The sequence below is a fragment of the Nyctibius grandis genome, chromosome 3, assembly GCF_013368605.1.
Source record: "Nyctibius grandis isolate bNycGra1 chromosome 3, bNycGra1.pri, whole genome shotgun sequence".
Lineage (NCBI taxonomy): Eukaryota > Metazoa > Chordata > Aves > Nyctibiiformes > Nyctibiidae > Nyctibius > Nyctibius grandis.
Window position 1 is genome coordinate 63,532,820 of NC_090660.1, and position 25,721 is coordinate 63,558,540.

The window sequence follows — 25,721 nt, forward strand, 5'->3', positions numbered from 1 at the left end:
ATGCAAGGGTACCATCAAACTCTGTAAAATTGTGATATTCTAAGAAAATAATAGAAATAGATACACGTAACTTCAGAATAAATTGTGAGGTAAAACTGTTTCCCTTGTGATCCCCATGTAAAATATAATTGTTGCAACTGACATCACGCGCAATGTGAAATTATTTCTCGTACACTGTTACAACAGTAATAAGGGGACATAATGTAATTGGAAAGACTCCGATAAGGCTGGTTCCCTTGCTGAGCCCTAATATCACACATAGTATCATAACCAGCCGCTTCAGAAATTATGTACGACAACTGAGTGCGATCTAAGATTAATTAGGTAAGAGCCTCAAGAAGAGAGGATGTACAGGAAGTATATGTAATTGTTTCACCATTATGAAGAATCAGTTACACCTTCGAAAGCAGCAATTAATCAGGTGTATCCAGGAAAGATCTCTACCAGATAAGAGTAGGAAGGATATGGCTCGGAGCGTATTAAAAAGAAGATTACAGGGAAGGTTAGGCTAAAACAACTCACAAATTTATTTTTCAAGGAGACTGTATTCCCCCGTATCAATTACTCCTTAATTTATTGTTTTGTTGTCGCAGTTGCTTTGCGTTTCCCCCACACGCTCCAGCTCGCTTTTCTTGGCTGGGACGGGAGGAGTTTCAAACCAAACTTTGAAAGCCCCAGGGAAATGGCGGCCGCCGCCCAGCGGGCTGCGTCGGCGGCACCGCCGCGGCCCTCGGCAGCTTCCGCGGGTCCCGCGGGCGGAGCTAGGCTGGGCGGTGGACGGCGCTCCCCGCCGCGGGCCGGGCGCCCCGAGGGCGGGCGGGGCTGGGGCCGGGGCGGGCCGAGCGCCACCTGCCCCCTCCCGGCGCGGCGCGGGTCCCCGCCCGGCACACTCCACCCACTCGCGGCTACTTGTGCGTCCCTCGAGGGGCCGCCTCCATTTCCCCTCGCGGGCGGCCGGAGGAGGTGACCGAGTCCCGGACAGAGCGCGGAGGAGAGGGCGGCCATGTCGCGGGCCCCCGCCGCAGCGGTGCGGCTGCTGGCGCTGCTGGTGAGTCCGGGCCCCGGCGCCGCGGGGACTCGTGTGCGGGCGCGGGGGAGAGCTCTTCCCGTCGGGGCGTGGCAGCCCTCCCGCCGCCGGCTGCGTGTGGTGGGGAGCGGGTTTTCTCCCTTTCTTTGGGAAGTAGATAAAAGGGCTCGCCGTTTGCTGTCCGAAAGCAGGTGAAGATAGAAGAAGCCGATAAGAGCGGTATGGGAATGGGTGCTGTTTTCTGAGAGGCCAGGAGGAACAGGAACGCAGTGGAGGGTTCATATTGTTGCCATCTTCGTGTTCAACATATTATCTGTATTAATAAGTTGCATTACCTTTTTGAAGGAATAGTGCCAGGAGGGAAGATGGATCATAAAGCATAATTTAATGGAAGTCTTCATTCCCCTACAGAAACGATGTCAAATTCTTAACAATCCAAGACACTTCAGTCGTCTTCCTTCCCTGCCCTCACTCTGTTTTAGCCATCAGGCTTTAGACCTTTCATCCTATGAAATATCTTTTCAGCCTAAAAACAAGGAGTATTTCCTAACCAACTGAGACCAAAACGCCTGGTTTGTTTGGTTTGGACTGATGCTTTCTAGCCGTTTCTAGATGTTTTACGGGAAGCTTTCCTTCATATCTGCGGCATTGTTCTTTGCTCTTCACCTTTCCAGGCTGGCAAAATGCCTGCAGCCGTCGGGCCGCTGCCGCTCAGACAAAGGCGAGGGTGGAGGCCAGGCCACGGGCTGTGCCGGGGAGCTGCCAAGGAGATGGGCAGGGTTCAGTAATGGCTTGTTGCGTGGTCAGCCTGGCAGGTGCTGTAGGTTGAGACCTTGCTCCCTGAGCTTGAGGTCCTGCAAAATCAGGTTTGTTAGCTGGAGACCTGTTGCCTGATAACTTTAATGTAGACTTGTGGTTGGCCACACAAGTCAGCCAGCAGCAGTTAACGGTGTTCTTTGCAACAAGCTGGGACTTACGGTTTGGTTGGAAAATGTTTTGTCCTTGTTTTTCCCAAAAGAGCAATGGGAAACATTCGGAGTGCTACTTGTACAAAAGTTTTCACTGATCCTTTATGTAATACCTGAAGCCACACTGTCATCTGTTTTGATGGGCTTGCACTGGCTCAGGATGCTGTTGGTTTTGCCTGAAGAAAAGAGGCAAATTATTTTTCTCCATCTTCATCATCCTCAGTCTCAGCTAAAGCTGGGGCAGGGTACGGTATACTGAGTGAACTCAGTTTGGTGCCTAAATGCCTCATTGCCAGATAGAATATTAGAGCAAATAAAAGCTGCCTTAGTTGGTTGATGTCAGGATGCAGTCAGAGAGGCACTGCTGGGTTTTGCATTTTTTGTTTGGTTGGTTTTTTTGGTTTGGTTTTTTTTTTCTCCTAATGTGGACAAAGCCATTCATGTGCTGGAAAGTATAGTTGCTTGTTTGAGAGCATCAGACTAGGGTCATTTATATCTTATGGCATGCAAAGATGGCACTGATAACTTCAAAACCTTAAGAAACTACTGAAAAACAAAACCAGTCTAAAAGGAGTGTCTTCCCAAAGCGTCTTCTACCTTAGAATCATCGAGAACTATAAGTTCTTCCTTTCCCTGTTTTTCCTGGAAGTATCTCTTGGTCATCTACGCTCCCTCCCTGCCTGCGGGCTGCATCCCTGTATCTTCATCCCTGGGTACCTCACAGAGGTCACAGCAGCTTTCCCCACGTCCCTGCCTCTGACCCTTTTCCAGGGATGTCCAGGCATGCCAGATGGCAGTGCACCCGTAGGGTTGGGCTTGACTTGGCGTGCACGGCTAGCGAGGATTATTAGGCTGGGAAGTTTCGTGGTCATTTCTGAAGGGGTGGACATCAAGTCTTCAAGAGAGGAAATCTTAGAATGCTTCCTACAATTTGAGTGAAAGAAGAGTTGACAGATGTATGAATCTTACTACGCGAGCAGCAAAGCTTATTTTTTTCTCTGAGTATCTTCTCAGATTGTACTTCCTTGATGTTTGGGACATTAGACTTAGGTTGGGTATGATGAAATTCAGTCCAGAGTACGTCAGATCACTATGGTAATGTCAGAGCCAGTAGCAATTACTTTTCAAAATTCATAGAAACAAGTTAAATTAAAAAAAAACCCAAACAACACACACACAACAAAACAAAAACAAAAAACCCATGATGCATAGTTTTAGAAAGAGCAAAGGTGAGATAATTCAAAGCAGCCTAGCGTCTATCACCAGTAACGTGTTGAAACATGGTAAAAATATTTACAAGCATCTGTGCATTGATTCAACAACTTAATATTGTTTCAAAAAGGGAGGAAAAAAATGGCACTATGGTGAGATATGAAAGCAGGTGAGAAATACATAATATCTAGTATTTTATCCATCCTGTTGAACTAAAGTGGGTTATTATTTTGGACACCAGACTTTAGAATAAAGTGAGTGCACCCAGGAGAGACTAGAGGAAAGCAAAAAAAAAAATGCAATCTAAATTCAGGAAATCCTATTTTATTATTCTTGAAGTGAGATTAAAGACCTGGGAACTGAGAAAAGAAAGTGGGTGAGATGCGTGATAAGTTTTCAGATATATGAAGGGTAATTGTGAAGAAAAGGGAATTACACTGTTTGATGAGAGCATTATCAACATGGCAAAGAGGGAGATACAGTTTGCGATGAAGACATCTCAACATAGGTGTTTGAGTTCTGTTATGGTAAATGGAGATGCAGTGGATGCAGAGTGCACCTATTTGGTTGGATCAAATTGTGCTTTTTAAGCAAATCCTCAGAGTGTGTGTATCTGATCCCTTCTGGGTGAAACTGCCTTGGGAGATGCATCCATCTGCTCATGGGTGTTTGGTCTGTGGGACGAGGCTAATTGTAGTCTGAAGTAACAGCCACAAAACGTGGGTTGTGTAGTGTCGGGTTCTCAGCAGCAACTACTTTGCTCTACAGATCCTCTTGTACTGAGCTTACAAAGTAGACGTAGCTACAATCAGTGGAGTCCAGAGAGAAACAGCAGATGTTCACTGGCTTTGGGGCGAATTGAACTGCTCTCTGTCTTTGTCTGTACTGGCTATATTTCTGTTGAATGTAACAGAAGTTTGGGCACTTAGCATTCATTTAGACATGTACATTTGTGTGCGTTGATCTGAAACTGAATCTCATGCAAACAGCAGTATGATCAACTTGCAAAGAGCTAGAAATTAGGATAATAAAATCAGGATAGACTTTTCCATCTGTAAGGTTAGCTAGGCACCGCCTTAGGTTAGCTAGTGAGGCTGTGGGACCTCCATCACTCGTTTTTAAGAACAGATTAAACAGTTGTCAGGAAGCACTTCATGTAGTTTATCTTGCCCCAGGGCCAGGAGATGGACAAGTAGATAACCTTGGATGGTTTCTTCGGCCTGCTTCTCTAAGTGTGGAAGATCTCCACTTGCCCATCGTCTTCAACACCAAACTGACTCACAGGACGTGCAAGATCCAATCCTCCTGACACTCAGCATACATGAAAGACAGCATTTCTAGGACTTACTGTTTCAATAGTGTAGCAAATACAGACACATACCTTCTTGCTTGCTCAGTCTACATCTTTATATTATAAAACTAAGCTGTGTGTTCAAAATCTGTCCTTTAGTCACTTCCTGACTATACGTGAATGTGGCTATGTGCAAGAGCAGCCTTGCACTCCCTACACACTGCAGTCACTCCCTTCTTTCCTCTGTCCTCTCGCCTACTCCTGCAGCTTTCCTGCAGTATTTCATTCCATTTCTATTACTTCAGGCCTCAGGTTTTCCACCTCGTTTTCTGTAACTATTCAGTTTTCTTCTGACAATGCCTTCTCTGCTCTGTGTCATCAACAGATGTCATCAGTAGATGTCTATTTTTTGTGCCAACGCTATGATCCACATCAAATGACAGACAGGGCTTTCCTACTCTTAGTAAGCCATTTAATAGAAGGCAGCTCTAGGATATAAAAAAAGGGAAATTCAGAATTCAACACCTGTTGGATACGTGACTTTTCCTTCAAGAAAATGTCATTGAAAAGTGCTTTTCCCCTTTTAAAAATTTTTGGAACTGTTAAAAAATTTTCAATAAAAATGCAGGATCCCTTTCTGTATTTGTTCCACATGTATTTATGCATCTCATAAATAAAATTGCCATTCTTAAACACCTTTTGTAGATATCTTAGAAGTCCCTTATGAGATTACCTGTGGACTATAGATTGAAAAGTACAAGGGCAAGAGTATTTTTTATTGTCTTAGCAATAAAGCAGAGTGTTTTAAGGCAGCTTTGCTACTAAGCAAACAATTTGATTTTTACTTTTAGTTATCTAATGAAAGACTTTCCGTTTATAATGACTAATGGGATTTTCTGTGCTTTCTTGGTATGCATCTCAGTGAGAGACTTGCTGATTCTTGAACTTCAGACACTTTTGTTTACACTGTGGTTCTCAGGTTTCCAATACAAGGAAACTTGTCACCTTGTGCCTCTTGTCTCCATTCAGTATTGAGACAGAAATACTTTTCAGTTCACCAGTAAGAACAAACAAGGATGTTTACGATGACATCTTGACAACTATTCACCTTCCAAAACAGTTGGAGCTTCTGTTGGAAAACCTTGACTATAAACCAGAACTCTCCTGTCACTTCTGTTGGTACAATCTCATTAATCATAAAAATAAATTTAAAAAATCCATATAACTAATAAAACCAAATAAGATTAAGAATATTCATGAAAACACCTTGTTCTAAGGTGTAAGATCCTGTAGCCCTCACAGTGCATAACTGTACAGGACCGTAGTGCTTGCTGATTTTTGTCTTCAGAATACATACATTGGGAAAATTGCCATTTGAAAAACAGTTTTGTTGTGCAAGTTGAAACAGCAGTCTGCTACATTGCTCAACACCCTCCACTGCACTGTGTGGGAAAAAGATAACATCTTTAAAAAAAAAAAAAAAAAAAAGCTGTCATCGATACAGCAATCAAGGCTGAGTCAGAGGGGTGAATAGGGAGAGCCCAGTCAACAGTCTAGAAACCAGTCAAAGAGAATATAAAGAAATACTCCCTGACTTATTTCGGTAGGAAATCCCCTTTTCTGTGCCTGCTTTGCCTTAGGCATTATTAGTATTAAGAAAAAAAAAATCACCTAAGGTGCAAAATGTAGGTAGATGTTCTAAGAACAATAAAAGTATTCTCTGCCTATACAAAGCTCAAAAGCTCTATTTGTTGGTTTCACGTGTTGTAATAACCTGCTTTTGGTGGTTGTTGTTGTTTCCCAATGCCTACATTTTTGCACTGTGTGAGGGTTTTTGTTACTTTCAGAATCTTTGATGCCTGCAGATTGGATGTAAACACAGGGTCTCTGGTAACTTGGTTGATGGCTCCAGTTCCTTCTATCTAGCGTGGTGTTTAAGGGCATGCATAGCTGTCCTGGGCTATCCTGGTACATGAAGATATGGGCAGTCCCAATACTGGATGTTGGCATACAAGGTTTTGTCAGAGCAAGCATGATTTGCTTGCTAGCTTGCGTGTGTCTGCCTTAAGTAAGGGATGTGTGTGTGCCATTTACCCTCCCAGCAAGGTTCTAAGTAGGAGCTGCTTCTGTCATTTACACTTCAGCAGATGTTTTGATTAGTCTTTGCTTTTAAACCTTATCTAACCTCTGTTATTCTCCTATGTGGTCAGTAACCCACCACAGCCTGTATAATTTACCCAGAAGAGACAGCCTCTCCAGGGTGCTCCTGGCAACCAACACTTACTTCAATCAATGGCAAATTCCCATTGTTTTGGAATACTGAAGCACTATTCAGCACTAAGAAAAGGTTGTTTAAAAATGACTATAAAGTCTGCATTTATTTAAAAAAATAATTGCTTATTATCTGTTTCCTGATATTAATTGCTTATTATCGGTTTCATGCTGGGAGAAAAGTGCAAAATTTAAATAGTGTATGTTTTTTATGTGAATGGTTATGGGTAAATTTTTCAGAAGCTTTTATGGGTAAATAGTAAATATTAATTAATAGAGATCAGATGCTCTGTTCCTTATGGTTTTGCTGTTCTTATGAGGTAGGTTATGTCAGTTAAGTTTTAGCACTGCTGAAGTGACATGGAATTAATAATGATTATCATAACTTCCTTTGCAGATCTGTTTGAATTATGGAAATGGACTCTATGTGAAGGTAGGAAATAATGGAAAACGGCTTTTCTTTATCGGTGTCTGAAGAAGGGTTCTCTGAGCAAAGAGCAAGAGTCAAATGCGTTCTTTACTTCAGTTGATAAATATCTTGATTTTTTCCATTTTGTGAAACATGAAAGCTGTGTAATGAATAATGAAATGAAAGCTGAAATGTAGGTGAATAGATTCCTACATCCATCAGAGTGGCATTCAACTTTGAGAAACTTCCCCTAAAATATTAAATCTGTAAATAACTTTTTTTAACTCTCTGTAAATGAAATCAACTATTTTGTGGAAGATGTTAATTGTGGAAACATTTCCAGCTGTTAATCTGGAATCCAACAGACACAATAGGGACTAAGCTGGACAGAAGGACAAAGGGTGTCATGCAGAGTGAGAACGAGGGGTGGTTGAGCAAGGATAGCAGAGACAGTGGATGGGTTGAATAGAGGCCTGCTGTTTCATGTATTCTGTTTCAGAGAGAAGGCTGAGTACGAGACAGTATTGGCAAGATGGCTAACAGGGTAATAAGGCAGAAATGGTGGTTTGAAACAGCCTTAGTGCCAAACCTCTTCCCACATCTGATGACAAGCACTTAGATCTTCCAGAACAGGTGTATTTTCACCAAGCCCTGGTCATGGGAACTTGCTCATGTATTTAAAGCCTAATTCTGTCTTGATGAAAAGACTAGTGTAGTTTTCCTCTTCAAACAACTTGAGGAACCTATGGCTTCTTAGATTGTGGCTCACAAGGCTAGTATTGCTCCATGATTTTGAAGTTACTGGGTATTGAAAGAGTAAAAGCTATTCAGAATTCTGGGCTACAGCAGCCATAAAGCATTCATCTGAAATGGCTAAATGTAATGCTGACATTCAACCTTGTTTTTTCACAGGTTTATAATCGAAATGGCAGGAGTGGCCTCTTGTCTCACCCCAACAGCCTAGTCAGACAGAAGCGAGAATGGACAGTCCCTCCAGCTTTCATACGGGAAGAGGAGGACAATTCCTATAAGAATCCAATTGCTAGAGTAAGCCCAGAAAAGAGAGAAATACAGAATACACATAAAAATAGATACGAAAATGTAAAATAAGGGTGTGGCTGCCCTAAACACATGCACAAATATTTCTTGAATTTTAAAGGACTGTTGAATATCAGTTGAAGATTGGCACGTTTCCTTCTGTTTCCTTCCTTCAGCAGATGAGTTGCTCTTGCAGCCTGATTTGGCTCAGTCTCTCATCTTTTCCCAGCCACCAGTTTTCATAAAACTTCTAGGAATGCAATATCTTTGAGTTTTTTCACTCCACCACACTTACTCAGATGTGCTTGAACTTGGCAAGTGGGTCCCAAAACTGCTGGTGGTGATGGGGCAGAAGGGTGTGTACCTGGAACATGATTATGTATGCCTAATTTTTTAGGAAACGGAGCTAAAAATAACCAAGGTGTTATCCTTTGTGCAAGAGTGTTAGGCATTTGGTTCAGCACTAGTGTTGAAACCTGAATTCACCCCACCAGTTACTTCAGCATAGAACGTAACTGCAGATGGTAGCAGGCTGTTACCCTCTCCTTGGGCTGTCCCTTGATGGTGGTGCTGGCACAATGCACACGTGCTTTTCCAGATGTTTCAGATATTTGCTGACAGCAGAGGAAGGGTATAATCTCCAGTCTATGCAGCCTCTTCTACCTGTTCCTCTCCAGGTCTGACCTTTCTTCCTCCACCCTATCACTTCTTCAGTCCTGGTCACACTTGCTAGCTTAGGTCTAATTCGTTTAAAAAGTTATCATATTTTATTTCCAGGCTTTGCTTAAGTAACTTCAGTCTCCCCTGCTCAATTGGTTGTTCCAGACTCTTTTTTTTTTTTTTTTTTTTTTTTTGACCTTGGTCTTTCTCCACATTTTATTTGCCCCATCTGTTTGATCAGCCAGTTTCCTATTCTTCCCTCACTCCACCTTTTCACCTTGTCACGGTGGTTTTCCAGCCTTTCCTTGCACTTGTATCCTATCCCACTCTGTTGTCCAAGCAGTCTCAATTTCCTCTCCCACAGACCTCTCCATTCCACGGTTCCCAACTTCTTGTGCTGGGCATCATGTTCCTCATCTCCCTGCACGAGATCCTCATACAGAGCATGTAACTCTTCCTGCATTCATCTCAACATCTCCACACTCAAAAGAGTGCAGGAAAATGTGTGTTTAGTATTTATTTCTGGTTGTTCATTACAAAAATAGCAAAAATACTTTATTTGCATTTTTAAATGTGATTTTATTTACTGAATGCTATTTGATCTGTTGTATTGCTGCTAGATACATTCTGATCTTGAAGATACAGGGGTAGTGGTGACTTATACTATATCTGGTCAAGGAGTAACAGAACCCCCTTATGGATTATTTGTTATCAATGGAAAGACTGGAGACCTGAACATAACAGGAAGGGTTGACAGAGAAAAGACTCCAATGCTGCTTGTAAGTTGTATAGTAACTTTCTCCTTATAGGTACCCTTCTATCCCTTTTTTATTTATTTTGTTCAAGTGTGTTTGCTTCAATTAGTCTTAATCCAGTTTCTGGATATTTGTGTGTATATGTATGCTTATATTTATAAGCATATTATATATGCTTATATAATGCGTACATTGTATTTATTATATATATTTCTATTTTGCATATGTGTTTATATATATTACAGTCAGTCATTGCATTTGCTTATTGTTTCTGTCTGTATTATTTCAGCTCAGAGGTCATGCGCTAGATAAGACTGGAGCAAAACTGGAAGAGCCCATAGACCTCCCAATTAAAATCGTGGATATAAATGACAATTTTCCAGTATTTTCACATGAAGTTTTTGTTGGTTCAGTTGAAGAGTTGAGTGAAACAGGTAACATTATCTTTTAAATTGTTTTTTTCATTTAGCTTTTCCCAGCATATGCAAGGGCACAAGTAAATACACTCTTTGCAGCAGCACATCTGCAGTAACAAGGATGCATTCTCTTGCTTGTGTTAAGCCAGGTTATCCACGTGTGAATGCAAGTTTTTACTCAGGGCTAAGCTGTGTGGTGTTATGACGGAAAAGCGTCCACATACAAAGGCAACAGAGAACAACACTTCCTCCTATGGCATCTTTGGTTTCGTGTCAAAGCTACCACAAATCCAGGGACCAGAGTCCTTCAGCAGGAATTGCAGAGGAAATGTAGTCTACCTTCTGGCCGAGCAATCCCAGCCTTATTGGGGGGGACTCCACTCTGCCATGCTCATGAAAAGCCCTGCTTTACCTATGGGCTGGAGAGGTACTTCACTGTTAATGCATATGGCTGTGACCTGACCCTTAAAGAACAAGTTAGTGGCAGTTTTCCTATTCATGTCAGTAAACATAAGAGCAACAGATTATTTCCTAGAAGATAAGAAAAGCTCGAGTAAAACAACCTAATAAATACCTGACATTGTGTCCCTTTCAATGTCACAATAATCTGAAGAAACAAACTACTGACCATCATCTGAGGTATTGAGTTCCCTCAGCTCTCTTTCAAGTCAGTAGCAGCCATATGGTAATTGCCTCTTTTGCCTCAATTCTAGCTAATGTTCAAACTCAGGCACTGGCTGCTGAGGTGCACCCTTTCCCAGAGGACAAAATCCTGTGCCATGAGTTCTAAGGGGAGTGCACTATGGGGACCACCATGCATTTTGAGTGAAGCTGCTGGGAAATGGAGCTTGTTCAAAAATTTTTCTTTCGTCTTTATATGGTATCTACAGTTTTCTAACAGAATTTTTGTGAGAATTCAATCTGTTGCATAATTCTGGTGTATTGGTTTCTTTGAGTTACAGATGTGTCGATACAGTCTTTGTTTGCTAGAGGATGTACTTTTAATGTGTTATTTGGATTTTGGGAATGCTTCTTCAGCTCTATTCATTAAATAAATAAAGGCAAGAGCATCAGAAAATTGTGCAGCGCATCTGACAACAGTCTCCTAATCTGTGACATTGCAGTAAAACTGCTTGCCAGTGTATGGCACTGTAAACATACTATATTTCATTTGCTTTTTCCAGGTACAATTGTAATGAGGATAAATGCAACAGATGCAGATGAACCAAATAACTTAAATTCCAAAATTGCTTTCAGGATTGTTTCCCAAAGCCCTAGCGCTGCATTCAGTATGGATAAGGATACTGGCGAGGTTCGAGTAGCAAAAATAAACCTTGACAGAGAGGTAAAAAAACCCTCTCATTTTTAAGTCTGTTAACAGCAGTCTTCTGATGCCTGTTGTGTCACCTTCAGCTCTGTCTGCCGGGGTGGAGAGCTGGCCCTTCTACCTTCCTTCTCCTCCCTTAATATTAAAGCCTTGTCTGGCTGATGCATGTTTTTCAGGGATTCGGGGGTGGGGTGGAGCAGGTGACAGGATCAAGGTTGTCACCTCTCTAGCACAGCACCAGCCCAAGGGCTGTTGCTTTCTGTCCCTCCCATGTAGCCAGGGCAGCAGTTACATGAAGCAAGGGGTCATTTCTCTGTGCTGGGGAGCATATGGCAAAGACAACCCAGATCACCATCTGCAAATCTGCTGACTGCATCTAGATTTTTGTAGCCTGCTGTGAAAATTGTGGTGCAAAGAGTTAGGATGGGTGCTGCTGTGAAACAGCATTGAAAACCACAGCAGCAATTTGTGGTTGCATGACTTCTCAGTGACCAGCAGGTGGTGATGTGGATGTTTGTTAGCTCTGCTGCTGAGAGCAACATCTCTGCCTCTAGCCCTGTCCTGTCACGCAGGTATCACTGGTCCTGTCCCTGGAATTTTTTCATGGCCAGTCCCATGGCCACTGAAATTTTTTCATTTGCAACCTTAGTACAGCGTAACTCTTTGAGGGAGATGCAAAAGTCCCAAAGCCTTTTTCAAAGCCTCAGCTCTACTCCAGCAGAGCCTGTCAAGGTAGTTATGTGTGAGATTTACTACAAGTTATAGAGGAGTTATAACTGGCCACAAGAGGGATTACCAAAATGTAATAGGGATAATAGAGCGAAGGAAAAATTTTTAGCCTGATTAAAGGCTTCTTTTTCTTATTGTGGCAGACACAAAGTAGCTATTCTTTGGTGGTGGAAGCAAAAGACCGTGGTGGTGAAGTAGGTGGGAATGCTGCAACATGTTCTTTAGAAATCAAGATTTTGGATGTCAATGACAATCTGCCTGTGGTTGAAAGTCGTACAGTAAGTACATTGATCGCAATATTTGACATGTTCCTACACCTGCCAGTATCCCATTGCTTAATACGAGGTTGTGCAAACTTTCTTGCACTGGTGAAACGAGGTAAATCATGACATCTTTTTAAAGAAGGGTGTTTTTCAATTGCAGTTTGAAGGAAGCATTGAAGAAAACAAAGCAAATGTGGAAATTATGCGGATAAAAGTATTTGACAAAGATGAAGAGTTTTCTGATAACTGGCTGGCAAACTTTTCATTTGTTTCTGGAAATGAAGGTGGCTTTTTTCGTATAGTAACAGATACCCAAACAAATGAGGGAATTTTGACTCTTGTGAAGGTGAGTATATTCTTTAGACACTCTTCTTTAAATTTTTTCCCTCTAAGTTGATGTACAAATTATTTATATTGTCAGTGTGTAAACTGTAAATTTACATGGTGGACACTTCTCCTTTGGCATATTCTGTGTTAGTGTATTCAATAATTCCATGCAAAATAATAATTTTGTTCAGCTTTACCATTTACATTCCATGTGATCTCAAATAAATCTAGCGGGGCAGAAGTCCCCAAACTTTCCCTGGAGGGCAACAGTGCTAACACATATGCTAACACTTTTCCATATTTTCGCTCTCCTTGCTGGTCTCAGTTTAAATTTCTTTATTTCCCATGGCCACAGATAACATTGCAGGCAACACCTACTCCATGAGCCATGAGCTACAGACTATTTTATGAGTTTCCATAAATTTAAATTATTAAAAAATTTTCCATAAAGGGGAATTTCTACTTTATGAATTTCATTCCACTTTAGTGCACAAGAATTAAAGATGCATAGTGCCCTAAGTACCTTTTCTCTTTTTCTTTTCTCTTCTGGTTTCCTTATCTGAAAATTGATAATTGTAAAAAATTGATAAGCATTATTAAGTAAATGAATTGGTTATAAATAAATAAATAAAATTGGAAGAGCCAAGTAATATAGAGCACTGATTCACTGAAAGTAAAGACAGAATACATGGGTAGGACTCATTGCACCTACCTTAAATTAGTCCAGATTCAGTGATATAAAGACATACCTGTGGTGCCATCCTTTAAAAATAAGAAGAGTGATCGTCCGTATGTACTTCTAAAGAGTTGAAACATTACATATTGAGTAACATGTTAACCAACAGTTCTTTGCACTGTAGCATCCTTATTATTTAAATAGGGATGCTAGAGTGTTATTTAAATAGTATTATTTAAATATTAAATGTATGAATGTTGTCTAGTTATCAGGTTCTGTCAAATTCTGAGTAATTTTTTTTTTAATTGCTCTAGGAACTGGATTATGAAAAAATGCGAAGCCTAAACTTGGGCTTTGTTGTTACAAACAAAGCAGAGTTCCACAAATCAATTAAACACAGTTATAAAGCCCAAACAATTCCAATCAAAATCAATGTGATTAATGTGCGGGAAGGCCCTGTATTCCCTGGTGGCACAAAAATTATTGAAGCAAGTGAGAAACTGCAGATAAAGCAGGTTATTGGACAGTATCAAGCCTATGATGAAGACACTGGAAAAACAGCAGAGCGCATTGTGTAAGAATCTTCTTATAATCATCGTAACTGTCTTACTGTAAAAATGTGTATATTGGACTGAAATAACTTCAGAGGCAATTGTTTCCTACTGCATATAATTCGCACCTAAAACAACATCATTATCAATATTCTATTATGCAGAAAATAGCTGACTGAAAAATGCTACTTGTCTGGTCATATATGGTGAGACATGAGTGTTTGTGCTGAAATTGTCCATGCTTGCATGCTGTTTGTCATGCCTGTCTGCTTTTGAGAGTAGATTTACTTGTCAGACTTCATTATCTGCAGAAATGTTAGGAAGAAATATGCAGAAACATCTAGCAGTTGGACAGAAAGGTGTAAAGTAGATTAAGTCTGCATGTGTGTGTGTGTTTAGATTTTGAATCATAGCTCTTCGGCTAACATGTCGTTGATCCACCACCGTGGCTTTTATAAATGGTGCAGACCAGCAGAGATGCATCCCCAGTGATGGAGCCCTCTCCCCCACGCCAGTGATACGGTCTCTCCCAGGTGGCTGCTGCTCAGCTTTTGCTGGGAGCAGGGGTGGAGAGGAAGAGGATGATGACCAGCAGCTCAGCTTCCTCTCCTGCTCCGATCTGGCTCCCTGAGTCTACTTTTTATAGTGCCTCCACACCTAAATCCTGGCTCTAGAGGGAAAAGCAGGTTTCAACATTCAGGGTAGGTTTATAATCTTAGGTTTATAGTTGAAACTGATTCCAGTGTCAGGAGTGTCAGACCTCAGACCTAGGGATTTGGTCTCTGCTTTAGATGAAGAGTAAACATAATGTGAAGCTGCTTTTTCCACCGATGGTTGTTTTCCTCATTACAAATGCGTACATCTTTATGTGCAATTTTAATCAGATACATGAAAGGAAGAGATACAGCAAACTGGATCACAATAGACTCAGTCACAGGTGAAATCCGACTTGCCAAAAAACTCGATTACGAATCGCCTCATGTAGTAAATGGTACTTACACTATCACCATGCTGGGTGTAACTACTGGTAAGTTGAGAGGGTTTTGTTTTCGCACTGCTTGGTTTGTTAAGGGTTTAGTTTGCCTTTCTACAACTACGGTTGGTTTAACCCTGTCTTTAACTGCCTAAAAGTTAGGCACCTAGTGCAGTTTCCCATAGGCTCTGTATATGGAGGAGAGACATGGGCAACTCATTGAAATAGGATGAACCTTGGAATGGGTTCCCAAGGTGCCCATTTCTCTTCTTCGACTAGATGGAGGTGAACTTTTACAAAAAGTTTTGCAAAGACTAAGTCTCATAGGAGCATCCCTTGTCAAGGTGGAAATTGCCAGTATCTCCGTATGCTAATCGGCAGACTTCAGAGTCCTAAGTTTTTTCTTGAATGCTAAGCAAGAAAGACTCCCTGAACTTCTTGTGTATCTAATTAGAATTCCTCTTTTATAATCCGCGTGTTACTGTGCAACGATACACAGGAAGTAATTTTTTTAAGTTAAAATAGTAAAACAGCTTGCCTTCAGAAGAACTTCGTCAGTATGTTTATTAACATTAGGAATTAAATACTGCTCCCATAAGCTTCAGGGAGAGCTCTTTCAACTTATTTCAGCAATGTTTGTGTTTTGGTAAATATTAGGGGTTTTTCTTATTTTAAGATAAAATTTTTGCACTTTTCAAATCAATTTAATTTTTCATATTTTAAAATCTTAGATTCTCCTAAGAAAACAGTCACTGGCACAGTCGTTATTCAAGTTAAAGATGAGAATGATAACTGCCCAGTTATTGTGAACCCTCAGCAGACTGTGTGTTCGGATGAAAAATTAGTTCATGTTACAGCTAATGATTTGGATGGTTACCCAAACAGTGATCCCTTCAGCTTTACAGTCATTGATGAGCCAGAAGGGACAGCAAAAAACTGGCTGATTGCATCCGAAAATGGTAAGAAAATATATTTTTAATTACTTTCAGTTTTTTGGAGTCTTAGTGTTGTAATTTGTTAATTCCAGTCAAACTGACATTTTGACTGATCCAGACAAAAAAAACCTCGTATATATGGATGGAGTCAGACATGAAGACACATCACTCGCATTCTGATCCCTTCTCTCTGATGGCTATAAAAGCACAGTCATGTCTTCTGGGGCCTGTCGCCTTCCCTCAGTTGGACCATCTTTGCCAGACTAGCAGTAATTGTAGGGATCACAGCTTTTCCAAATTGGGTGGCATTCCCCAGCTGGAAACATCATCTGAGCATCTCTTGCCTAGTCGTGTCTTTGATGTGACACGGCCACAGGAGCACGTGGTATGTTGGCTCCCCGGTCTCTGCCTGTGACCTACAACAGATTAATCTCCCAAAGACTGAAGCTGTTTGTGAATTCAGCCTTTAGCTATCTGGATGACGTGAAGGTTAACACTGTGTAGGTAGTTGGGCTGTCTTCCATGATAAGTCTCTGCTGATGTGAAACTCTTCACAATTATCTGAGACTGCAAGTGAGCACAGCTGCTTTGTTACCAGCATGAATTACTTGGTAAAAATAAGAGCACATACACTGTACCAGCAGCTAATTAAACTTAATTCGATTGCATTGGCTGGACTTAACTGGAGGGTGCTTGTTGGGAGGCTGTGAAGGTTTTATTTCCTTTAGTTTACAGGAGTCCGCTTTCTCTCTACTCCTTTCTTGTTTGTCTTTTTTTCTTTTTCTTTAACCTCCTCCTTCTGCCTCAGGCACCAGCATACAGTTAGTACCACAAAACCTGAAGCCGGGCACAACTGAAGTTCCCATCCTAATAAAAGATTTCCAAGGGTTGAGCTGTGCTCAAGCACAGTCTTTGCACCTGACAGTTTGTAAGTGTGCGGATGATGGCGTATGCAAAGAGAGAGTCATTGGCGCTAAGTCGGTGGGTCTGGGACCAGGAGCGGTTGCACTAATCATCTTGGCGTTTTTACTTTTGCTGCGTAAGTAATTGTTTCATATTATCTCAGAAGCACTGTAAATATGATCTGCAAAGCATCACGAAAGAAACAGTCTGGCTCCCAGGTTTTATGAACTTGATATGTTCTGTGTAAACTCCTAGTCTGTGTAAAGTCATGGCAAATCCCCAACTATTTGTGGTAACATTAGCATTTCACACTCAAAGGATTTCAAGCTGTGCATTTTAAAATTAACATGTACAACTTTAATATTTGTTTATGATGCTATAAATAACAGGCGGGGAAGCAGTAAGGAATCCTTTTGGTGTTCCCACACCTCCCCATGTGAACCCTAACTCTTCCCACTCAAACCGCAGCACTCTCTCCGCTCTCTTCTCCCTCACTGCAGACCCAGGTCTGGTGCCTTGCTCTGAGCAGCAGGTGACGTTTTTTGGTAAGACAAAATAGAAGCTTGAAAATAAGGGAAGAATGCTTGTAGTCAGGGCGTGGCCATGTGTACCAGTGCTGCATTTAAAATGGCAGTAGTTTATTGCTTGTACTAGTAGCAATCTAGCTGTGGCAAAACAAAGCTCATGCCACGTGAATACGCTCTGATCCTAAAACAGGGTTGCTTTGGGTTCCCCAGGCAACGCTCTAGACGTGTCACAGGAGTGATGAGGTGGAATGTACATGATGGCGTGTTGTTATCTAGAAGTAAAAGAACAGGAGAAGTTAGAAATGCTGAGGTTGTACAGTGATGTTTAGGGCTTGGTTTTGGTATATGAGATCTTTGATAGACTTATAGCTATATACATGCGTGCTCATCTGCAGGATTGAGGCCTTGACAGGTTAATTGTCAGTTTGCTGTCTCGGGAACCATCCTGGCATATGTTTCTAGGAAGTACCTTGAATATTTGGGAATGTGTCTTCAGTCTTTTTCAGCCCTCATACTGATCACTAGTTCACTGAAGATACGTTTCAGTATGAGAGCCGACCAAACTTCGGTACTGGCTGTTAGCACGATTTAACCCTGATCGTCACATAGTTAATGGCAAACTTCTATTTCCCTGTAGTTATTCCACTGTTACTGCTGCTGTGTCCCTGCGGCTCGGGAGTGAAGGGATTTGCTGCGATACCGGACTACAGCGAAGCGATGTTGCGTCAGTGGAACAGCGAAGGGGCAGCTCCCGAGGAGAAGGCACGTATCCCTTATAGCATTTCTCTTTGAGTTCTGGCCAAGTGTTCAGTTTGACACTTGGCGTCTCTTCCCCATTAAGGGCTGGTGTTTCAGGGCTGTACAGCAGATTTTAACCACACATGAACATTAATTAAATTTAACCCTGTGAGGCTCAGTGAAGGATGCATGGAAGATGAATTCCACCAGCAGCTCTAGAAACACCAGCCATGGTGTTTAAATCCTAAAGTAAAGGGGAGGCAATCAAGCAAATATTGATGGTATCTAAGCAGGAGATAGGAGTGTGGGAAAAGCATTGATGCTGTAAAGAGTGAATTGTTTGCATTTGCAAGCCTAGAATGTTCAGCACCCCTTTGGGAGCATGGTAAAGCAGTGGAAGAACGCATTATAAAGCTTAGCTTCTAGTTTAAAGTCTCAGGTTGCATTTTAAATGACTTCCGTGTGTATTTGGCTTCTTAAACAGAGTAAATAGTTTAAAAAAAAAAAAAAAAAACAGAAGGAACAGTGAATGCCAAGATAAGTTTGCCCTTTCTTGATACACTGCAAAACCCAGTTTTCAAAAAAAAGGGCATGACACTGGCATGCTTTTGCACAAGAACAAAGAAACAGAAGTAAGGTAAAAGACTTTGATTTAGGGCCAATGCTCACACCAAGTTCTTGATAAAAGACAGCTTAACAGGGAAGCCAAACTGCTCGAGAAGAAGAAAGGGCCAGGCAGCACCGTAGAGGCAGCAGGCCGTGCACACAACCCCCACTTTGTGTCTGGGGAAAGCTGCGGAGAGTCTCTGTTAGAACAGCTGAGCTCCCTAGAGTTTTGCAAGCCTTTTTTGGTGTTTTTTTTTACGGGGAGGGGCTTTCACTCCCAACCCTTTGAGTTTCAAGAAAACAATGATCTATAGAAACATTTCCGTGATCTTCCTTGGGAACGCAGTTGTGGAAACTGCACCCTATTTCAGAAAGCCCTTTACTCTTTGCAGCAACATGTATAAGTGCAAATTCAAACAAGTTATTAGACAGCACCCTCCCAGGTCCCACCCAGCTCCGCTGCTGGCTTGGTGAGTTCCATTGCTAGACGGCACAGCTTTCATGTCACATCCTAATTTGTGTTACTTATGTAGCCAGTGTTAAGCTTCATCCCACCCACTGCACTGGGGAACTCGAGAGGAGCGACCAGCGGAGCAGCAACAGCAGCGGCGGCAGCAGCAGGAATGAGTGGAGAGGAAAGTGCAGCAGGAGGCGGCAGCTCTGCCTCTCATGTAAGAGAGCATCACAACACTATTACCAAGGAAAGATGGGAAGAGCAGAGACATCTCCTTTCTGGTGCTGAGTATGGAGCCATGGCAGCTGGAGGGGCTGAAGGCATGGCAGGTGTAGAAGGCAAGACGGTGGTAGCTGGAGGAGGAGTCACAGTGGGAGCGGCAGGAGCCATGAATGAAGAATTTTTAAGAGACTACTTCAATGACGTAAGCATATGACCTGAAAATAACAGTATTTTGATATTTACACTTAGCGTTGTGAAATGCCGTTCATGTTACTACAAACACAGATGAGCAGATATGTATATATAAACAGTCCTGATACAATGGCCAATGTTGTGTGCATGTGGAGTTGGGGGCATTAAGGATTTTTGGATTAGGCTCACATGTGGGACTTAAAGCATGACAATGCTCAGTCTTTTAGCACTGGGTGCTTACAAGTTCTCCCACAACAAGACCCTTCTCTCAAGGGAGGTGCTTTGGAATGGAATCCAGAGTATTCAGCAATGACCAAGAAGCCCCTTGCCCAGGAAGAAGCCATGAGAAAGACAATGTGATCTAGATCTCGGGGACTTAAGCACATTAAACTGGCCTGTAGGGAGGCTCCCATGACTCATCGTGAGTCACAGCTACAAACTTTACCACGAAGCAGTTTTTTGAAAGATAAGCCATAGATGTCATACGGTAGAGGGTGGGTCTGCATTTTCAAAGTAGCTGATGAAGTAAGTGGTGCTGGACTTGTCTCTTTGCCCAAGTCTGGGTAAAGGGCTATTCATTAGAAGCGTATGAGGCACATGTTGCAATCCCCATTCTGAGGGGTTTTTTTGTGACCTCTAACCATTGACCAGTAGGCTATTCCTACTCATTGCAGCTATTCCTCTCTGCATAACGCATTTCATTAGTCCTTAGGCTGGTGAGCTCCTTATAGTGAAAGTTTCACTTCCATGTGACAGAGTGTATGGATAGTCCATCACCTGTACAAATTAAAAATCTTCACACCCTACAGCTGGCTGATGATGGGGTTCTGCAGGGTAGTAGCTGTGCAGGTTTGAATCACCACCTCAGGGCAGGGAAGGATTTGAATTTAAGATACTTGTATGTCTCCTGAGTGCTCTAGCTGCTGGTCTTCTGGGTGAACAGATGCAACAGTAGCGGTTCTGCTTTCCTTTTGCTCTTTGCGCTTCCTAATATTAAGACATACTTGAAGCATAGCTGCCTGCTTAAAGTCCTGCGGAAGGGCTTAGTAAAGGTCATACTACAGTACTCTTTACAACTTCTGGGAGGCTAAAATATCTCAGATTATAGGGGGAAAAAAAAAACAAAACAAAAACAATAAAACCCCAAAACAAGTAACCGAACCAAATAGTTTCAGATGTGTACTGATGTTTGTAGAAGTGTCTCAGTAATGTGCGTGCTTCCAGGACTAAACCCAGATAAACATACAGAGTCAATTTGGGTTTGGAACTATACCACATTACACAGATGCCTGAGCTAATATGCACTCTAGAACTTCAGATGTGGCAGAAAAGTGGTTCTGAGCACAAGCCAGCAAACATTGCAAGTAAAGCAGGTTCAGCAGGCCCAGAGGATTTGGCTGTCTTCGCTCCTGGAACTGGAGCTGGTGCAAGCATGTACACACGTATTTGTGCTAGCACTGGCAGCAGCTCCATTGCAGAAACTGCTTTCAAACTGAGCTGGCTCTGGAAACACTGTAGTCAGAACCCGTGAGCCCTCCTTGTTGCAAAGTGGCCTGCATAGAGCCTAAAAATTTATATGCTGGACTGTGTTCCCATATTTATCAAGCCGTTTAGCTTTGTGATTCATTTACTGTTGGGCTCCTTGGGTGTGGTCCTGCAGGCTATGCTAGTGAAAAGGGCCATGGCAGGTGATAACATGTCAGCATGTACTCATTAAATGTGTGTTTAAATGTTAGGCTACTCTCAGGCGTGATTTTTGACACTCTCCCACACAAACACCTAGTTAGAGGTCAAGTTCATTGACTAAACAAAATAAAAGCAATCTCTTTGTGAAGATGGAACACTATCACAAATGGCACAGTTCCTGGTAGGAACAGCAGCTGGTGGTGATAGTACCCAAGGTTTTCAGTTTAATCTCAGATTTTTCTTCTCATCAAGTGTACTGTCAAGTTCAGACTAACTTCAGAAAAGCAAAAAGCACTTTTAGGTACTGCCCTCCCTTGGTTGACAGTTTCTGTGGGTTAAGTTAAATTTTCTTGTTTTAACCTTTTTGACCAAGCGTTCCCGATTTTCAAATTTATTAAGTCTAGAGCTGACATTAATAAACTTTTGCTTGCTTTTGTTTTCTGTCTGTAGAAAGCTGTCTCTTTTGCGGATGAAGATGAAGCCCAAGCAGCAAATGACTGTCTCCTGGTTTATTCCCAGGGAGAGTCAGGCTCCCCCCACGGCTCCGTTGGCTGCTGCAGCTTTATTGAGGGTGATCTTGACGACCACTTCCTGGATGATTTAGGAGACAAATTTAAGACTCTAGCAGAAATATGCATAGGCAGACACATCAACATGAAAGACGGTAGCTCCAGGAATGAATCAGGTTTTGGTCTTAATGACGCAAAGTCACGGTTCTTAGATCAGCAAAACGCTTCCAGCTCCGAACAAGCCTTTGCCTTGGGCAGTCGCTTCCAGCCTGCTCCGCCAGTGCACACAGGTGGTGGTGCAGGAGAAGACACTCTGTCCAAGGAGGTGGTCACAGAAACAATCTTTGCATCCCTCTCCGGGCAGCACGACGCCCAGCCCCTTCCCACAGCCCATGCGGAGACCAATTTCACCGTGACGGAAATGTCCTACTCTGCAGGGGCTCCTGCCCACTCAGCCACTGTCTTTTTAGACCCCAAGTTTAAGGAGAATGTAGTGGTGACAGAGAGAGTGCTGGCACCTGTGTCAAGCTTGCAGGGTATGGTAGAAATCCCTGATTTGCCACACGGAAGTAACGTGGTGGTTACAGAGAGGATGGTGAAGTCGGAGGGTGCTGGGCCAGGGGCCCTGATGGTTCAGGATCTCCCAGACTCCCAGTATGTCGTGGTGAGGGAGCGGGAGAGGGTGCTTGTGCCCGCTGCAGAGCAGGGTTCCCTCAGCTTCCCTGCTTCAGCAGAGGGGCGCAGTGTGGTGGTGACAGCCTCGGGGATGAAGAGCAGAGCCGAACAGGCGGCAGGTGCCAGCCCAGGAAGGCAAGAGCACGTATTGATCACAGACTCCCCGCTTAACCAGGCGGGCTCCAACTTAGAAGGGCCGTCTCCTGCCAGTGCCACACTGAGCAAGTCTTCCAGGGTCACCAAATACAGCACAGTGCAGTACACTCGCTCGTAGCCTGGCGCCTTGCGAGGGGGGCGGTGTCCAGCACCCTTGTGTCTGCATGCATCTCCCCTCGGGCTTTTTCTTGAGCCACGAATTTGCTGGAGCTTTCAGAATGACATGGACTTGCTTGCAGTAGTTTGTATAAATAAGGTTTATGACCAGGAAGCTGGTAAGGAAGTCTGCTGGCAGTGATGGTTTTGAAGTGGAAAGATGTGGGAAATACATTTTTTTTTTTTTCCCTTGTTTTCTGTTTTTGTAGTTGCTTTTTATTAGTTAGTGTAATAATACCACATAACCATAGCTGCATAATTACAGGAAAGCAGAAAAGTCTTAAGATCTAGTGATGGATAGTAGCGTGCAAAGCACAAGGTAGGTTTCTGAACTGCTGTTTAGTGTATCTGCTGAAGTTCTCCATAAGGGGCATCAGTTTCTCATTGTGTGTTTGCCATCTATTACCTTGTGGGCCAGGGCAACTGCTCCTGACCTGCAGCTGCAGATCTCTTCATCTTGGTGAATTGCTAAGAAATCTCTCCTTCCTGAGAAGCCCAGGCCACTAAAGCCAGTACGTCCTCAGGGCAGTGGTGTGTTGACCTCCTGGAGGGATGTCACAACTTGAGGTTATTGGCGTTTGTACCTTAGGCAGTCAATACTTGCTTATTAGCACAGGGGTTAAAGAGAGCAAGTAGCAAAAAAGCTGAGACTGCAGTTTTTTTGGTACCTTGATGTAAAAATTCCATTAGTTGGTGTGGGTGTAGGCTGACATGGACAAGTGAGCATTTGCATGGTATAGATTTTTCACTGGCTCCTAATTGGTCCTTTAATAATGTGTGAGAAATGGCCAAAACTTACCTTAGCTTTAGAGCCAGAGATTCAGGCAGTGGCTTTGCTAGCAAAGTTTATGGCCCTTAGACATCTGTAGGATCTGATTTACAAGCATGGTTAACTAAGTTGTTTTAATTCTGTCTGTGAACTCGCAGATACAAGCACAGAAATGCAGCCTGATGTGTGTGTTTGTGAGGTTCTGCTGGCTTCTGTACCAGAGCTCGGGTGGCCTGTATAATGCCATGTAATGGCAGCTTTCCTTAGCTCTGACAAGACAAGAGAAAGCTTCCTGTAATTCTGCAACACTTAAAATTACTTTTCTTTCCATGAATTTTATGTGGTAAAAGGAGAAGAGAGTACTGCATACTGTTTGGTACTATGTATACATGCACATGTAAATATTTATTTGTATGCAGTTTGAAACATTTTAAAGTGAATTTTATAGTCATGCACTCTGCATCTTTTGTCAGAGTAGAAAGAAGTATTTTAGATTAGGTATTGGTACCATGTTTATCTCATACCTCTAAAATCAGCAAAGCTGGTCATATGGTAATGCAAAGCCTGTGCACCTGCAGAGCTTTCTGGTTGCCTCCATTTCTCCTGGAGTTTTCCTGCAGCTGCAGTGTTACATTTTCCACTGATATGTTTTGTCTTTGACTAGAAATGCTTTCAGTGTGTAGTTGATTTTACTGATAAGGATGTAAAAGTTGATTCAAAAACATAAACATAAAAAGTAGGAACTATGGCAATGCTCAACAGGGTACATCTTGACAGATGGGCCATTACATTAAAGTGGAGGATACTACCAAGCAAATCAGACTACTCGCTTGCTTGGACCTGTTGGTTATTTCTCTCTCACACTTCATTTTTAAAGTATGTATATTTACTTTTAAGCAAGGTTGCAATTTTAAGTGGTCACCACTTTTTCCTGCAGTTAGAGCGAGTGAACTTATTTCTGACTTTTTAATGGAGTATTTCTGTGGTTTTATGCAATTTTAAAATAAAGAACTCTACTGTACTTTTTTTTTATTATTCATCATTCAGTTTTAAGATGGCTACCCTGGTTTTCACCACTGACTTTCCTACTGCAAATAAAAAGTTTAAAGGTAGAATGAGGACTGGGATTTCCCAAACGGCCTGAAGGAATATCTGAAAGATACAGATGTAATAAAAGTTGGTGTCCTGCTACGTTACAGAGTCTGAAAAAAAAATGTGAATTCTGCCTGCTGGTTGAGCACACTAAATTCAAGACAACAGCATCCCATCCACAGATTTACTGGGCTTTGAGTCAAACTATTCTAATCAGTTTATACTTCCAAACAACATCACATAAACTACAGTCTCAGTTTTATGGTTGTTAAGACATATAGTTGTTAACATCCAGAAGAGGATGTAAGAGTCAGGACTGTGTCACAGAAATCCTGACTTCCCTGTGTATTGTTTATATATAAACTTTTATCACAGATTGGGTAATGCTGTAAAGTCTATTTGAATAGATTCGTTAAGAGTGAATCTCCATTATTTGGCTTAGTCTTGTACCAAGACTTCAGATGCTGTCAGCTGGCAGAACATCAATCAGATTAAATAAGTCACTTCTAAGGGAGCTGTGTTTTGTAAATGATGGTGGCTGGTGGGAGGAATGTACAGACCCAAACTAATGGAAATGCCTGGTTAGCATCTGACCACTAGATAACCCTGAGACCAGGACTAGCCCTAGATGCTTATCTTTGCGAGAGATACCTCATTCTGACTTCAAAAGTAAAAACAAAGTCTGTCATTTTCTTATCTAGAATAACAGAGCATGGTTATGCTGAAATACCAGTGTGACAGGGACTGTATCCACGCTGCTCTTCTGTGCTTTGTTTTTCTTGCGGATCCACACGAAGTATGTCAGACTGCATGAGCATGAACCACCGTGCCGCAACAAGGCACAGCCATCCCCAGGAGGAGGGTAAGTGGAGCGCCCGTCTTGTGCACCTACGAGAAAGTATTTCCTGCGTCATGCTTTGGCGTATGCTTGGAGCCAGGCTAGACTTTGCAAGACGGGACAATCTCTTCCAGGCTCTGTTCTTTCCTGGGAATTTGACCACTGTCCACCATCAAAGGCTTAACCCCAACAAGCTTTATCAGCAGTAAATGAGTTTTTAAAAAGTTAAATAAATCAGCTGCTCTCCCAAGGAGAGTAATGGTAAGTGTTTATGGCCTTGAGGCATCCCAAAAATGCATCACTCCCTCTGCTTGCACTGTGGTGGCAGAGATGCTGGCTCTGGCTATCTCTTTGACTGGACCCCTCTCCT

General features: G+C 42.3%; 1 protein-coding gene across 1 annotated transcript; it reads left to right on the plus strand.

Moving 5' to 3' along the window:
* Positions 1 to 960: 960 nt before the first annotated feature.
* Positions 961 to 24,400, plus strand: LOC137660833 (desmoglein-2-like). Its single transcript, XM_068395945.1, has 15 exons — positions 961 to 1,048; positions 7,167 to 7,202; positions 8,091 to 8,225; positions 9,497 to 9,655; positions 9,921 to 10,065; positions 11,232 to 11,392; positions 12,247 to 12,381; positions 12,527 to 12,712; positions 13,684 to 13,943; positions 14,805 to 14,947; positions 15,625 to 15,852; positions 16,637 to 16,867; positions 17,896 to 18,020; positions 19,136 to 19,480; positions 21,607 to 24,400. Exons 1-15 carry the CDS (start codon positions 1,004 to 1,006, stop codon positions 22,612 to 22,614), a joined length of 3,342 nt encoding a protein of 1,113 aa, XP_068252046.1. The 5' UTR covers positions 961 to 1,003; the 3' UTR covers positions 22,615 to 24,400.
* Positions 24,401 to 25,721: the final 1,321 nt, after the last annotated feature.

Bases quoted from the DNA above. Each gene is read 5' to 3' on its own strand.
- LOC137660833 (XM_068395945.1), top strand. From the start codon at position 1,004: ATGTCGCGGGCCCCCGCCGCAGCGGTGCGGCTGCTGGCGCTGCTG. The intron at 9,656-9,920 runs GTAAGTTGTATA...GTATTATTTCAG, and splicing joins AAAAGACTCCAATGCTGCTT to CTCAGAGGTCATGCGCTAGA. The intron at 10,066-11,231 runs GTAACATTATCT...TGCTTTTTCCAG, and splicing joins TGAAGAGTTGAGTGAAACAG to GTACAATTGTAATGAGGATA.